General features: G+C 43.4%; 2 protein-coding genes across 8 annotated transcripts; both read left to right on the top strand.

Annotated features, from left to right (window-relative positions):
* Nucleotides 1-311: 311 nt before the first annotated feature.
* On the top strand, nucleotides 312-12,077 carry LOC123128035 (uncharacterized). 7 transcript variants are annotated; one of them, XM_044547972.1, is made up of 8 exons: nucleotides 312-621; nucleotides 3,209-3,271; nucleotides 3,419-3,451; nucleotides 3,581-4,059; nucleotides 5,972-6,229; nucleotides 8,079-8,358; nucleotides 8,458-8,596; nucleotides 11,838-12,030. In XM_044547972.1, exons 2-7 carry the CDS (start codon nucleotides 3,263-3,265, stop codon nucleotides 8,587-8,589), a joined length of 1,191 nt encoding a protein of 396 aa, XP_044403907.1. In that variant the 5' UTR covers nucleotides 312-621; nucleotides 3,209-3,262; the 3' UTR covers nucleotides 8,590-8,596; nucleotides 11,838-12,030. The 7 variants fall into 7 exon arrangements, with proteins under 7 accessions (XP_044403907.1, XP_044403899.1, XP_044403885.1 ...); XM_044547964.1 differs by lacking the exon at nucleotides 11,838-12,030 and adding an exon at nucleotides 9,954-11,162; XM_044547950.1 differs by lacking the exon at nucleotides 11,838-12,030 and adding an exon at nucleotides 9,954-11,162 and having other exon boundaries at nucleotides 8,458-8,603.
* On the top strand, nucleotides 11,170-14,527 carry LOC123128027 (uncharacterized). Its single transcript, XM_044547930.1, has 4 exons — nucleotides 11,170-12,385; nucleotides 12,945-13,040; nucleotides 13,166-14,049; nucleotides 14,163-14,527. The coding sequence occupies exons 1-4, from the start codon at nucleotides 11,175-11,177 to the stop codon at nucleotides 14,369-14,371; spliced, it is 2,400 nt and encodes a 799-aa protein (XP_044403865.1). The 5' UTR covers nucleotides 11,170-11,174; the 3' UTR covers nucleotides 14,372-14,527.
* Nucleotides 14,528-15,916: the final 1,389 nt, after the last annotated feature.

Genomic DNA, 15,916 nt, shown 5'->3' with positions numbered 1-15,916 from the left:
TATATGATGCGCAAACTGGATCAGGGCCTTGTCATTTGGGGGTCAGTGCATTTGCTCAATGCCCAGTGGCCTGGCAGCTACCCCTCAAAAAAAAAAACAAAAAAAAACTGGACCTCCCAAAAAAAGCTAGGGTTTCCAGCCTGTGCGCTCGTGGTCGCTCGGTTATTTGACTTATCTTCAGTGGAAGGCTCCGCAATCCCCCAAAACCCGAGCTCCTTGTTTTGTGTTAGGAGCCGGCCCAACCGGACCTGAGCCGTTCGGCCCGGTCGCGGATTTGGCGGAGCCTAGACCTCAGAGTGGCACTGCTCTATCGTAGAAAACCAGGACTGCGCCTTCAGGCCGCGGCTGCACACCACAGCGCACACACACAAGTGCGAAAATCCCCAAATTCTGAGGGCGGCGGCGGGGAACCGAAGTGAGCGGTGGCGGAGGTTTGGCCCGCCCACGAAGCAACCCGCGCCGTCTCCTCCAGATCGAGTAGCCACCCTGAAGTACTAGGCTGCCGCCGCCAGCTCCGGGAAGGTGCTGCTGGACGCCGCCTCCAGAACATCGCGCATACTCGAGGTCGCCTTCACCAACTCGAGCTCCTAACCAGCCCAGCGGCCGTCGTTCTCTCTTCACGTCGGTTTGCTCCTACCTTGAATTAAACTGCTCTCAGACGAATATTAATTTTCTGCCCTCTCTTATGATACGGAAAAGCGCCGTTCCTTGTTCCTTGTATCTAAACTCTGCGCCCTCTAGATAAATTCTTTTGGACGCATCTTTCTCTTTGTGCGTTTCTTAAGGAATGGGCAATCACCCTTCCTTCTATTATATCCTATAAACCCTAGCCCTTTAGATAACAAAACACATGAAAATGCAGTGCATATTTTTTTTAGTTCAGATGGAACAACTAAAAAATGACGTGGAAGAGTAACATCGAGTGTTGCATTTAGGTCCTGACATGAGCATATTTAGCGTTTGTTATTTTTCTTTAAATATATCAAGATGCTTATACGAATTACAAATCTACCAAGGAAGTATTAGCTTGCTGCACGTTTTTTATGATTGGGTGTGAAAGTGGAAGAACAGCTGTTCTTGAATATATGTTATTCTCAGTCCATTACCTCAATTTGCCGTGCTTTTAACTGGGTCACGATGTTATATTTACAGGTGTTTGATGTCCTTTTCGTTTCTGTGCTCAAAATTAAGTTGGTAGAAAAATCAAGGTTTTGCTATCACACAGCGTCTTTCACAACTGCAATGATGCCGTTGAAGACAAAACCATTCCTAACCAGCCACTCGCCCAGTAACAGGCATGAAGCATCATTATTCATCAGATTCACTATAATTCAGTTTAGTATTCTTTTTTGTCCTTCCCACTGTCCCCACCATCTCTGAATAGGACTCCTCAAATAAGAAGTGGAGACCCCAGCCCAAGCTATCTCTAGTTAAACACCAAACTAATTGAGCCGAAGGACGGGCAAAAGGATGTATCTGGTATTCTGGTTGATTCTAATGGGCCACTGTAGTAAGGTTCCCCTGTCCAATCCTTGCTAAAAGGATCAGCTGCAGAATTTCAATTCCTCTCTTGATGGCAGCCACAACAAAAAATGTTTCACCTTCAAAGGGTAGGTTCCCTCCAAAGGTGCCAAGCCCTCATTTCCGGAAGTCGTCATGTTGAATTAGTGATTTAGATAAGTAGATTCCTGACTTCTCTAACTCTCAGCTCACACTATCCTCCTCTTCAGTTAGAAGTTAGAACAACCTCATCCAGTAGAAGTTTAATGTCCTCTCACTTTTTTTAGATAGACTCAGCTATTTTTAGAACACCAAAAAGTTCTTCTGAAGGTCAGGTTCCTGTGAATGATAACCTCTTTCACTGTTATATCTTGTTTGTCACAAACAATGAAGATACGAGGGAACCTGTTCCACAAAGTGCATTCCTCACCTCCAAAGATCTCTCCAATAGCTAAGTCTGTCACCAGATTTCACTATAAGCTTATCACTCAGCCGAAACCAGTTTTTACCTTATGCAAATCCCTCCAGAATTGGGAGCTGCCTTGTCTTCAGTTTGAAAGAAAGCTCTAGTACCTAAATATTTCTTGGCAGCAATGTGGAGGTCATATAATCTTGATCATTTAGCAGCCTAATTAGCCATTTATTCAGCAAGCACAAATTTCTAACTCTTGGATCTACAATGTCAACTGCCCCATCATCTGCAGGTTTGCATAATTTTACCCATTTCACCATGTGAAACTTGCTGATATCTTCCCAATAAAATCTCTTCCTATTTGAGTCTATTTTCTGATGCATTGCTGGTAACCAATACATTTTCATAATATACAGAGGAACATTTGATAGGCACGAATTAATCAACACATCCCGTCCCTCATAAGAAATATGTTGGCATGCCAAGAATCTATTCCTTCTGAACCTTTTGCAGCACTACCTGTAAATCCTGCTGGAGTTCTTCTCTGCACTGATTGGAGCTTCCAAATTGGTAAAAGCAACGGAGCCTATCTGGCGACTGAACCTGTCAGCTATCCTGGCCTGCTTTGCATCTTTAATGTCCACATAAAAGATCTCATTTTCTTAAAAAGTTCACCTTCATTGCCGACATGTTTGCATTATGCTGTTACAAGAATGCATTTGTCACTTTCTAAGATTGGTACCTGTCCTAAGACCTATAAACATGATAAGGTTGGGGTTACTGCTCCGAGTGACGGTTACCAGCCTTGGTACTGGGTATGGGAGGGGAAAAGGGCTGGTGGTGGGGATTAGTTTATTCTCATCCATTGATAATCCATATGGGGTACATAGTGTACCTTGGTAGACTTGACTTGATGACTAAGAATATATATAATCCTAGCTTAACAAATCATATATCTATCTTCCTAAATAACCTTCCTAAGTAATAGATATCCTTACTAAATCTATACTTATCTCTAATGGGCTAAGGGCTCATCCACGCTTCTCCCTTTAACCCATTTTTCCCGTGTGTGTTGTCACTGCTGCACTCTGCCAATTTTTTTCACGTTTTATTTACTGTGCACTCTGCCATTCTTCTCCGCGTTTATTGTTACTTCTGCACTGCACATGCCCTGACAATTTTTTCCTACAAACATTGGTGTCTAATTGATTTTTTTGCATATATGTTTGAAGCTTCGTTTGGTTGTGAAAGATGCGTAGTGATATATCATGTAATGCGTTTGTTTCTCACTATCAGGCTCTGCTCTACAATCCTGTGCTAATCCGTTCCTCCAAGATTATCCTCGGGCCAATGGCGTATGTAAGCATCCTACCTGATAACTGCAGTTGTTTACCATTATGTCTCCGTAAAGAAACACACAAGTTGTTGTTATTGTCTTTTCTGAACATACGAGTTGCATGTTTAGCTTGAAGTTGCACTAAATCACATATGTAAATTTTTTTGTAGGAAGATGAGGCAGCTATTGTTAAGGCAATTAAGGTGCGTCTGGCTCCTTAAAAAAAGACAAGTTACTATTCCTTAGAACATTGAGTTCTTGTCTTTATTGGTCATACAAGTTGCATGTTTAGCTTGGAGTTGCACTAAATCATGTGACATTTTTTTTTGTAGCAAGAGAGAACTGTGAATATTCAGAATCATGTATTAGTTTCTGGTGTAGTTGTGGATGCATATGAATTTGATGATGTTAGCAAGCCACTGAAGTCTGGGCATATTTTACATGCCAACAAACGGGAGGATATACCGTTTAGTATAGTAGGACAAAAGCTTGAAGGGTCCATGACTGGCAAGACTCCTGCTTGTTTTTTGGTGAGCGAGAACACAGAGCTGACTAGAATGAAGAATGTCTTGAAAATGGGTTTCAATTTGAAGAACGTTGGTATTCTGAAACCAATTTTCGTTGCTCAGAGTGATCAGAATCCTCAAGTTGTTCCTCAGGGTCAAGTTCCTCCTCCAGATCCTCAATTGCCAAAAGTAGTGTCTGGATTCAGTCCATATGATCAATCCTTCATTGATTGGTTAACTTCTCAGAATGTCAATATGAAGACAAGAGGTCCGTATCTCTTTAAGGAGGAAAAACAGATGCTCAGGTATTCATTTTTATGTGTTTTTTTCTTCTTAAAATTCATGTATGGCTTTAGAAAGTTCATTTTAAATCCTGAACCATGTGCTTGGCCCTGAAATTAGAACCTTGAACCTCCTAAACCCAGCAAATTTCAACATTGAGCTGCTTGACCCATTGGGAAAAGGGTGGTCTCGACTGGAATTTCCTATCGCCTCTTACTCCTCTCATCGAGGCCACTGATCCGCATGTTAGGGCATATCTCACACCTCCTTTATCTCTTCTCATCTTGACTGTAGCCACCTCCACCTGGTTGGCCACTACCATATGTCGCAAACTCCTTATAGGCTTGTGTACTGCCAGCTCCATCTACCGGGACCTCATGAAGAAGCAAAATTAACCGTTGTCTCAAAGAGCGGTTTTTGTTGGTAATATGCCAGCTCCGAGGCTCTTTCTTGATCATCTCGAGCAGTTGTGACGGGAGAGTGGAGAACGCCTCTGTCACCTTGTATCTCTCCCATGCCTGCATCGGTTGACACTGCTTTGCCTATCGGTGAGGGATGTGACCAGTGGGGAGGACCACCCGGACCGGTGTTGTGCGGCATAGCACACCAGTCTTCACAATAAGCGTGTAGTCTGGGGGATTCTTGACCAGCTTCCCTACCAGCATGTCAAGGCAGCCCTGCATTTGTAAAACCTGTATTCAAGTGAATGCTGTTTTTAGCTAAGAGTGCTGCTAGTGCTAGGGGACGGTGTAGTCAGTCCCTATCAGCAAAGGGATATCGAATGTCCATTTGGTTCCTGCATGGATTTCCAACGGTGGGGATCCTGTATCTCAGAAGTAGTAGGACCCACTTACTCATTCTGTGCCTGTAAATCATCTCTCTCACCTTTCTCTGTCAGCCTTTTTTCTCACACATAAAAATACACCATCATGAAAGTACAGTCTAATGACTCATCAGTCGGATTCTTCTGGGATAAAGTCCACAGATGAAGTTGAAGGAACTAAAAAGGAAGATGTGAAGTATGCATACATTTTTGCATGCTAGCATTTAAAGATATTCCTAGAGAGGGATAAAATATAACTGAATGCAAGCATAAAATCATCTTCGGAAATTGTATGTGTGTGTTTTTGTTCATGTGAATTGTAAAGTAATATTTAGCAACTTGCCAGGAATGCATGATTAGTATAGCTAAGCCAATAAGTTGAGCCTGTATGATAATGCTACTGTATGGTAAATAATCTTCTTATACTTCTAGCAGTATTATGAAGGACAGCTAAATAGTTCTTCAAAGGACAGTTAAAGAAAACCTTGCAGGAAGCAGAGATGGATAACCTGTTTTTTCTTTACCTCCCGCTGTAGTTCTCACCTTGCATGCATACAGACCTCCAAAGAACATGTCCATGTGGGACTTGTTCATTTTGTTGCATGCGTCAACACGAAACATGCACGTTCTGGCATCTCGATCAGTCTGCATAGGCACTATGCCCCGCATGTCCAAATGATGAATCACTGTAGCAATATATTTTGCTGGAGTAGCATGCATCTGTCTTAACAGTAGGATTTCATCCTCGTCTTCTCCACCAAATTGTATGTGGCAAGTATATGTCTCTAGTTTTTAATATTTTGATCTGTGGCAAAGATTGTTGGACAGAAGCAGAACTGTGGTGAGGAGTATGACATGTAGGTCAGGTATACCATTAAGAGAAGTGAGAGCAGATATAATGTTCTGGTAGGATTACCCTTTTCTCGGTCTCCCGAACAGCTCACACTTGGGACTGATGGATTACAAAGTTCAATGTCTGAATTATCAGGATTGGAAGTTTGGTGAACCGAGTGTTGGAGTTCAGCCTTTAAATTAGATTTTCATGCACCAATTTTTTTTCGAGAACAATTTTTCCTGTGCTAGAAATTATATATCTAATTTGTGTTTTGCAGGACGGCCTATGCAGCAATTGACGAAATGTGGAATAATGACTATACATGTGACAGTTTGGCTGATCCTGCGAGCTATGTCATGATAGGGTGGAGAATTAAAATTCTGCCGCATCTTATCCGTCGCAAAGTTCAAACAGATATTGACGTTATGCCTCTTCGCACAGCTTTTGCAGATTTGATTGAAAATAACCTAGCATCACTATGGGCAAATCCAGAATTACATGACTTCATTCTTCTTCTTAAAAAGGAAAAGGCAAGGTATGTTAATTTTCTCTCATGTTGAGTAGAGACTAGAGCGCTTAGCATATTTGCAGCAACATAAATCTGTATGATGATTTACCGATGGTTTGTTTTGACTATTATCATGATCCGTTGTTCATATTATGTTATTTTTAGTAATGGAGCGGGATTGGTTCATTTGTGTAGTTATGCTGCACCATATTGTTGCAGACCGCAGCGAGTTTTCTTCTTCTTTACGACCGTGGTTCTAACTATTCAATGCAATTATGTCGCTTGCTAATATAGTAGAACCCTACTAATCAGATAGAGAGATACGCGATTTTGTTTTTTTATACAATTCACAATTCAGTAACTGGAATGTACTATATAAAAATATATTGAAGGTAAATATCACATCCTCAGTTCGTCACTCCCCAAAGGATATAAAAGCCCTATTTTATGTTACACGAATTGTGGAAAGTGGAGACATACCTCCCGATAGCTCTGGTGGCGCACACAGACAGTCAGCGTCGAGCGCTCCTTGTCTAGGTCAGCCAGCCACTAGACCGGTATGGGCCTGGGCATCATGGGTCAACAGGGGCCACACATACAACACAAATGCATAACAAGAAAAATGATGCTCCGTGGGCTGCAAGCTCATCATTTTGGCACACCTGACATGAACACGTAGTCCGTCCACATATAGCTATTCCACATCTCAGAAGTTGAGAGCAGCAGACAGTTATGGAAAACTGAACAATGAGGCATTTGAAAAAAGGGGTGATGTGTTAGAAAGAATCATGTTCATAGGTTGAGAAAACATGGCAACCAAGTGCATATACCGTGGAAATTCAGTGTGTACATATTTTACTAGACGATGCAAACAGTATATATTATAGGGTGATACTTATATACACAGAACTAACATTGTGGACAAAATAGAATCCGTAGGTTAAGAAATCATGGATAAACCAGCATGCGTGTAGAGGCTGTGAAAGTAAATAAAATACATAATTTGAAAGCAGTCAATGACGCAGACATGACAGATAACAAGGTGATACCTTTGTAGAAAGCACAAACATCATGTTTCCGCAAAAAAGAAGAAAGACCAACTAACATTCTCGTGTCTATGAGAACTGCTTCTAAAGTAATACTATCACCTTGTATCATTAATTCTAGATTGTCCTTTAGTGTCAACTGTTCAAATGCTTGATATGCCCTTATTTTAGCAATGTCATCTTCATCTAAACCAAAAGAGCAGAGTAATTTAGCATTTATGGGACCGCATAACAGTAGGAAATGGACCTCACCTAACTAATGGAGCATATTATAAACATGTGTGGTTCTTGTGACAGCCTGTAAGATGGGTCTTTGTCACCAGTATTAAGGCTATGCACATGCAATAGGAAATTAGGCTCATTCTCATTGCCTTTTTTCCAAGCTGCAAAGCCCGCTTGAAACATATGATGAGCAACACGGAACCGGTTCTTTGCACTCCCAACCTGAAACTGTTCAAGGTTAACACATGCCCTTCAGATAAAACACCTTGGAAGTCCTGGAGAAATGTCAGATCTGGTTGATGCCTACTAGATCATAGTTATGCTCAATAGCTACCAGGAAGCTGCCACTGCATACTAGACCTCTGGACAGTGCTCTACGACCAGCTGGCTGCTATGCGTTGACATAGCTGTTTTTGTTATTTCACTAGCTTTCTTGGTAGCTTTCTGTAGTTTCTTTTGTTTTTTTAGTTACTTGTTTTGGCACTTGTGGGGTGTACTTCTCACGTCCTCTTGGCGTTTTTCTTCTAATGGAAAATGAAATGTGTTTCTATGCGTGTTTGAGAAAAACTAGTTATTATTATTATTTAATATGATATTTTCTAATACAGGACTGTTGACGATATATTTGGCCACCCCATTCTGCTTACCCCGGGAAGACGGCAGATTTTGTATCGTACATTCAGTACAAGGAGGATATCTGTGAACATGAAAAACTTTTTGAACAAAATTCCATTCTCTCCTCACTGGAGAGTTAACAAGCCTCATAATCATGTTGTTTTGGATAGTATTTGTCAAAACCGCACATTCTCAAATGATGTCGTAGGGGCGCTAATGTTTGCTGATATGGTCTCTAGACATTATGTGGAGCACGCGAAGATTATTTTCGAGGTAAATTCTAGCATGTGTAGATGTATACATCCTTATTTTTGTATTTGCAAGTAAAATGTAAATAATTCAAGTGATAATATGCTAAGTCATATTTTGTAGGCGAATTGGGTTAATCATGTAAGGGAGGATACAATTGACAGAGCGTTGATCCAAAGTGTGCCTGGCCTGCTCAGCAAACGCTATGCTCAGGGCTTTGATGCGGACTACCCAAGACCTCAATTACCATCCTAAAATTTCAGTAAGATGTTAGTATAAATCTACACTTCCCATTTTTTTTCCCAGCTAGCTGTTCTTTATATGTCAGCACTCCATTTGTCTGGTCATTCCAAGATCCAAGCCTATCCTTTTTTGCTGGGGTTTTCTTGACCCGTTTATCTTTCCCTGCCCAGCTTATCTGTCCTTGTGAAATATCCTTTTTGTATGGCACCACATGTAGCTTTTCTGGACAAAGCGGTGTCCGTCAGGCCCGGATGTGTGTGTGTCTGGAAGACAGGGGCAGAAGAGAGGGGTGGGGTCTCTCATTCTTGTCCAGGATATAGAGGGTCGGTCGAGACGAAGCAGTATAGGGGAGTTGCGCACTTGCGTTTGATGTTGTCTCGATTGCTGATTTTTTGGGTCCATTTTTCTGTCTCTGTGGGGGGTTACATGTGCGATCTATTAATTCCATGACAGGGATATATTTTGATGTTAGTTTGGTGTTCACACTTTGTGTTAGATGATCATGAGGTTTTCAGATTTTTGTAGATCTCTGCATGAAGGTGGCACTTGTGATACTTGCTATATCTTTGTAGACTAGTTCAAACAAAGTGCCAGACTGATTTTTACATCAAATTAGTCCTTTTTTTCTTTCTGACTTACTGATCTGAGCTTATTAGTGTGTTTTCTTTTCTTAATAGGATTCCTTTTGGATTTTTTTGGTTTAACTCATGTGCAACACTGCCTTCCATATTACCATCAAAGTAAATTGTCTCATATCATCAGACTTTGCCGCCTTTATTGGGTGTTTTACCATCATTTTTCAACAATCTTGTTCTCACTAGGTTTATTATCAAGTCCTGTTCTCATGGAAGGATATCAAAGTATGGCTTGGAAGATTTCTGTATGATGATCTTGAGCTAGGATTGGTCACACTGAAACTGATGATGTTTCACATCGACGAAGGCTTCTTTTTTTGTTTCGCTCGTTGTCCTGTAGATCAAGCTCTCTTTCACTATCTCTGAAATTTATGTAACCAAGATTGTTTTGCTTACCTAGAGAAGTACAACAAGCTTGCCCAAGTAAGACTGGAACTGGAACTAGTTACCAAATGCGGACCAGTAGCATACTCGTGCCAAATGGGTGGGAAGTGGCAGGTTTTTTCTGAGTTCAGTGCACCTCTATTTCTGTGAATGAATGGCTATAGCCTCTACTGTTTTTCAGTTGAAAACAGTCTAAAGTGTCGGATAGACACTCCCTAAATCTAAGCTACCATGGCGATACTTTAAGAACGATGAACCATTTGTTGATGAACTCCTAGGTATTCTGATATAATCGGACGATTGGCCATCTAAAGCACTTGAATGACCTGGTCCCATCAAATCCATGCATTTCCTCAGGTCATTCCATGCCCTCTGCAACTCCAGCGCTCTACTCCTGAACTGTGCCACTCAGGCCCCAGGTGGCTGGCATCACCACCATACAGTACTTGTCGGCCACTGCTATCAGGTCTGTCTATCTATCGTGAAAAAGATGAACGGTTTTAGAAGTAAGAGAGTTTAAGTTAGAGGTAGAAATAAATGTAGAGATAAAATAGGCTTAAACAACCATGTCTTGTGCTCCAATCCTCTCCCTCACATGTATTTTATTTATTATCATGCCTGTGGTTGTTTGAATAACTACTAGTATTTGGAGCATGTTTTTGCAAAACCAGTTTTCAGAGTAGGAAAAACCCGTTTTAAGTTGCTGTTTTATTAAAACTGGTTTATAGAATATTCTTTGTTTAGACATGTCTTTCGGGTCATCCTCAACCTTGAGAAAGATCCCAAGCCGTTCATGTGAGAGGTGAGGAGGTCCGAGTGGAGGCACCGCGCCCAGGATGCCGACCACTGCACAGTTCGTGCTGCTCTCGACGGGCCGACGGGCCCATCACGGACATACATAGAGCTGGGCGTGCTCGACCACGTCATGTCCATCGACACGCGGGGCGCTGCCTGGCATCGTGCGCGCGGCCGCCGGTGAGCTCGGGCGCACGCCACTGAGAGCCGAGGAGATGGAGGCCATGACGGAGACGCTGCTACATGGGAAGGTGTTGCGCGTGGTCGAAGGGGCGCAGGCCACGCTGTTCTTCACGTCCGACCAGGCCAGGACGCTCGGGCCGTCAGCGGCCACAACCTTGTCTTCGACGGCGCCGCCACCGCCATCAACCCCACATACACGGCCGCCGCAGCGGCGCGGAGCACGCCATGGTCACAAGAGAAACACTGCTCTTGTCCTCGCCAAGAAGCAGTAGCCACATCACCTGGAATGGCTGACCTTGACGTAACAGGCATACCTGGACGCTACCCACACACAGGCTGACCTTGACGTAACAGGCATACCTGGACGTTACCCACAGGCGTAGCTTTGGTTTATGGACGTTTTCCCAAATACTCGTTTTCCTGGTTTGCGGGAAACCAAGTTTTCCTTATCCTGAGATTTTGGTTGGCCCAACCAAACATAGTTTTCGGTAGTTAGAATCCTAAACGTAAATAGTGGAGACAGGTTTGGTATAAATCCCGGTTTTGCTAAGGCACATCTATAAATCCCGTATCCAAACAACCAAGGGTCAGTCAGCCGACATGGAGGAGGCCAGCGCCTGCACCCTGTACCGATGCGTCTGCTGCTGGCGTCGTCTCTGCTCTCCCCGGATCCCGCGCGTCGCCCCCGGCAGAGACTACGTCTGCATCCCGGCTGGCGCGGATGACAGCCCCGCCTGGTCGCTGCTCGTCGGCTTCCTCTCCGCATCCATCCCTATGATCTCCGAAGACAGTGTCCTGGGCCTGCACCGGTTCCGCGTCGCGCGATCCGGTCGAATCCTCGGCCGGAGCGAGGATGCCCTCGACACCCTGTGCACCGTCGAAACCACCAAGGGCTGCAGCGGCATCGCCAGCGCTACCGCCGCGCTGACTCCCGACGGCCGCTCGCTATGCCTCTTCTCTGAGCACCTGGATCCGGGCAAGAACTCGGCGACCCCACGAGCCCAGCAGCTGCGGCTGGCCCACGAAGCCGCCACCATGTCCGAGCTGCCTCGCCTGCCGCAGGACACTTGCACGCATTGCCGCCCCGTCTCGGCCGCCGGCCACCTCTGGGCTCCATACGTCTATTTGGAGTATGTAGGCAAGTGCGTCCTCGGGATGCAACGCTTCCGCAAGGACGCTGACCGGTGGGAGCAGGCCGGGGACACCTTCCCCTTCCACTACAAGAGCCAAATGACCAAACTGTGGAATGGCGACTTCTTGCAGGGATGCGCCGTTCTCCCGGACGACACCATCTTGGTGTCGCTGCGACCAGCTCAGGGCGTCTTCTTAACCTTCAATTGCTCCGATTGCACCTGGACCGTGGTCACCACCTCCGAGAACACACAGACGGTCTACGTCCCCATCCTGGGCCCTGGTGTATACATACAAGGAGATGATGATACAGATGATGATGGTGCCGTCTACTTCCTCCGTGACAATCGCGTCTATGCCTACAAGCTGCGCTATTACCAGGACCAGGAGGATCAGCGAAGAAAGCTCAAGCTGGAGCCGCCTACCATTGTCGACTCTGTCTGTCCTTTCTACGATGAAGGCTATGGTTTCCTCACGCACCTGGGCGGCCGACTCATGTGCTCCGTCTGGATCAGCGTGGAGCGCCACTGCTCCTGTGACCATCTGCACGCCATCATCTCCACCTTCAGAGTTAGACCAACCAGCGCTCGGCAGAAAGGCATCGATATACTGCATTCCACCTGCCGCCGCTTGGATGTGCTCTCTGTTGGACTACCAACCCATGAATTCTGCTTCCTACAGTAAGTTCATTAATGCATTATTTGTTTTCTCATCATTGTGTTTGTTTGCATTACTAAGTTAGTTACTTATTACTACTTCCACTAAAAAGAAGGCATATAAAATTTGTCTCAAGTGAGAACGGAGCGTCGCTCTGTTGGTCAGCAGTGCGGGAGCGCACGCTGCCCAACCGGGTTCGAGTTTCGACTCTCCCGTGGTGCTCAGCTTGTTTCTTCTATCAAAATATGCCATCAGGGGCTAGTTCTGATTGGTCTCGTTTTAAAAAAAAATGTCTGAAGTGAAACGATGCAAAGTTTGGACCCAAATATTTAGGAAAAACTATCAAGAGCTATGATACCAAATTGTATGAGATTCATATATCATTAGACACATAATAAATTTGTTTTCATATTGTATGTAGTAAGTATTGTAGTTACTTGATGATTTTTCCCACAAACATGGCCAAAGTATGTGCTGTCTAACTTCCCAAAAGATTTATAGACCTTTAATTTTTCTAGAGCCGGTCGAAGGGAGCACAATATACAATATTGTTTCTGATCTTTCTTGTCACATGTCAACTAGGGAGTATGAGGACCAGAATGCCATGCCGCCTGCAATGCTGGAGTATCCAACCAGCTCTCCCGTCATAGAATCCTCCAAGATGCTTGATTGTTGCAGGTTTCAATCTCCCAAAGTCTCCTTATTTATTTTAACCAAGCTTACATACTTCAAATATAGTTACACTCGCTTTATTCTAAGCATTTTGGGCAACATATTAATGTCCTAAATGACATATTGTGCAGCAATTTTCTATCTGTAAAACCGGGACATTACGAGTTTGAGGAGCCTCCTGAGGACCCAGCTGTCCAGATCAATAAGGACCTATATATTATTTGCGAAGCTCAATTCCAGACAATTGTGTATGTTGCCAAAATAGAGAACGGAAGGGTGGGATCTCATGACAAACTTCTCACGCAAAAGCATGCTCTGGTCTTATCTTACAACACTGACGATCATTACCTTGTTCGGTATCGGTCTCCCCCGTGGCACCTCGTCTTCAGCAGTCGCAGCTCCAACGCATATGTTGTCTCTAACACACAAGATGGCATAGATGCATACGGTCCAACTGAGGAGTCCAAGCTGTTTCCATGCACGGAGCCTCCCGCTCCTGACCCTTTCTCTATGGTTCTTGAAGTTGGTAACAGGATTGTCGCTCTGAGCGAGACTCTCGGTGTTTCCTACCACGATGGATCCAAATGGGTGCGTTGCAGGCACCTCGCAGACGAATATCTTGCTCTGAACGGGAAGGTTGACCTTTCGGGATATGCGGTCCTGGGTGACAATTCCTTCGTGGTTTCCGAGGCCGGCACAGGTTCGATCCTTATGTTCGATCTGCGTTCCGAGAGATGGAGCATTGTGCGGCATGCTTCTGCTTCGTGCGGAGCCCAAGTGTTGAACGGGAGATCTGTGTTTGTTGATGGTTTCATCTACACATGCACAATGGGGGGCATTCTCGCGTATGAGCTGGTTGATCAGCAAGATGATGGCAAGGAGCTTGGAGAGCCCGTCCTCTTGCAGTTCTCGTGGCAGTTGTCAGAGCGCAGGGGTTGGGACGCTGAAAGGATGTGCTTGGATTGTGCTGACAAAGACAAGATCCCTGATGCGATTGTTTTCTGTGTGGTGCAAGGTGATTGATTATATCTCACTTCATTGCTCCCTTTTAATTTATTTAACTTCGTTAGTTCTTGAAAGACATATCGTTGTTTAATGCTTTTGTGTTTTCTACTATATATGTTATAGGTGAATATGGTTGTTCAAAAAACCTTCCTGGCAGCCTTTCTCGCAGCCACGATGTACACATCACAACTGTTCAGGTGAAGACTGAAAGAACACACAGACGCAAAAGGAGGCCAGAGAGAATTGACCATGTGGATATCAGCACATGTTTCATTGAGCATGATGCAGCACTTGTCTGGACCAAACGTTGTTTTGCAGTTGAGTCTTCTTGATCTCTAATGCCCCATGAAGTCGACCGCCTTGCTTGTGTTCACAAAAGCACTATCTTAGTTTCTTCTTTTTTGGGGGAAAAAGCCTATCTTGGCTTTCCACTTGTATGTATGTACCATGAATTATACTATACTATATAGAGATAATATTTCCTTATACCCATGAAACCCGCTGACTATGTGGTCCATTCTGCTCCAAAATACTTCCTCTACCAACTTTTATAAGACGTTTTTATCACCACGACGGAGTAATTGAAATTCTAGGATTATTGCAAGACAAAGCTTTTCAGGTTTGACCAAACCTACAAAAAAGCCACTAAGATCCACACCATCAAATATATATAATAGAAATATGTAGTTCATAATGAATCTAATGAAACATTTTTTTACTATAGATGTTGATATATTTTTATATAAATTTGGTAAAATTTAATGAAATTTGATTTTGAACAAACCTAAAACCCTAATAATTTTGGAACGGAGGGACCAAGTGCATCTCCAGTATATGCCCCATTCCGCCTCCATTTGTCAGGGGCTGTTCAGGCCAATTTTTTCATCTAACAACCTCCTATACTTAGGCTAGGATAGTCTCGACTGTCTGGAATTCCATAATTAACAACAATCAAATTCTCTATTCCCAAATAGCTATGACCCGCTACCTAATTTTTATAAGCATGTAGTCATGTCATGTCAACACCTATGCATGTTAATCATAAGTTACTTTTTTTGCATGCAACCTAATTTTCCTAAGCATGAAGCCATGCATATTAGTTATGCACTTCAATCATTAGCAAGCGTTTGCTAAGGAGCAGCTCTCGTCCATGTAAGCCCAATGAAATAGCATAGCCCACTTGTGTGTGTCGTATTGGGTCTGGCCCGTGTTTGTGAGGTTAAGTAGCCGTGCACACGAGTGACTGGGTGAACCCCCTCGGAAAAAAAGTGATTGGGTGAACAAACTATAACCTTAAACTCGACTAGATAATTGCCCATGTGTTACAACGGCTGCATACATATTATAGTGGTTCAAAGCTAATTATATCTGACATTTCTTACACCCAGCATATTCTTGGTTTTGGTAAGATTTAATTTGATTTAAGTATGGGTAAAAATATGCAAGGAAAGTTTTGATTTAGTTGAGGTTTTGGTAAGATTTGATTTGATTTGGATAATTGCAAGAGAAGGAAATAAATTTTTGATTTTTTGTGATTTTCGGAAAATTTGATTTGATTTTATTTAGTTAATGCGGGATGTGATTTTGGTAAATTTTTAAACCCTGATAAGTGTCACACGTGTGGCACGAAGCAATTCCACCCTGACGTTTTTTGATGACAATTTTAGTTACCCGAGGATGGCAACTTTAGTTATCTCGGCAACTTTAGTTATGAAGCATGGCAACTTTCCATTTAGATGATAAGTTTCGGTTTTTTGGGGGATTTCTTTTTTTCGGATGTCAATTTACTTGTAAAAAAGTTAGGGAGGTGTTATTTCGTGCCACACATGTGGCACTTATCATTTGGGTTGATTATTTCAAGTTACTTTATTTATGGT

The sequence above is a fragment of the Triticum aestivum genome, chromosome 1B (genome assembly GCF_018294505.1).
Source record: "Triticum aestivum cultivar Chinese Spring chromosome 1B, IWGSC CS RefSeq v2.1, whole genome shotgun sequence".
NCBI lineage: Eukaryota > Viridiplantae > Streptophyta > Magnoliopsida > Poales > Poaceae > Triticum > Triticum aestivum.
Note: the sequence above shows the minus strand (reverse complement) of the source record. Positions and strands in the feature narration are given on the sequence as shown.

What these genes read in the sequence shown, in the direction of transcription:
- LOC123128035 (XM_044547957.1), top strand. An exon ending in CTATTGTTAAGGCAATTAAG is followed by an intron (nt 3,452 to 3,580) that starts GTGCGTCTGGCT and finishes TTTTTTTTGTAG; the next exon opens with CAAGAGAGAACTGTGAATAT. An exon ending in ACGCGAAGATTATTTTCGAG is followed by an intron (nt 8,359 to 8,457) that starts GTAAATTCTAGC and finishes CATATTTTGTAG; the next exon opens with GCGAATTGGGTTAATCATGT.
- LOC123128027 (XM_044547930.1), top strand. Translation starts at nt 11,175, where the DNA reads ATGGAGGAGGCCAGCGCCTGCACCCTGTACCGATGCGTCTGCTGCTGG. An exon ending in CATGAATTCTGCTTCCTACA is followed by an intron (nt 12,386 to 12,944) that starts GTAAGTTCATTA and finishes CATGTCAACTAG; the next exon opens with GGAGTATGAGGACCAGAATG. An exon ending in TGTTTTCTGTGTGGTGCAAG is followed by an intron (nt 14,050 to 14,162) that starts GTGATTGATTAT and finishes TATATGTTATAG; the next exon opens with GTGAATATGGTTGTTCAAAA.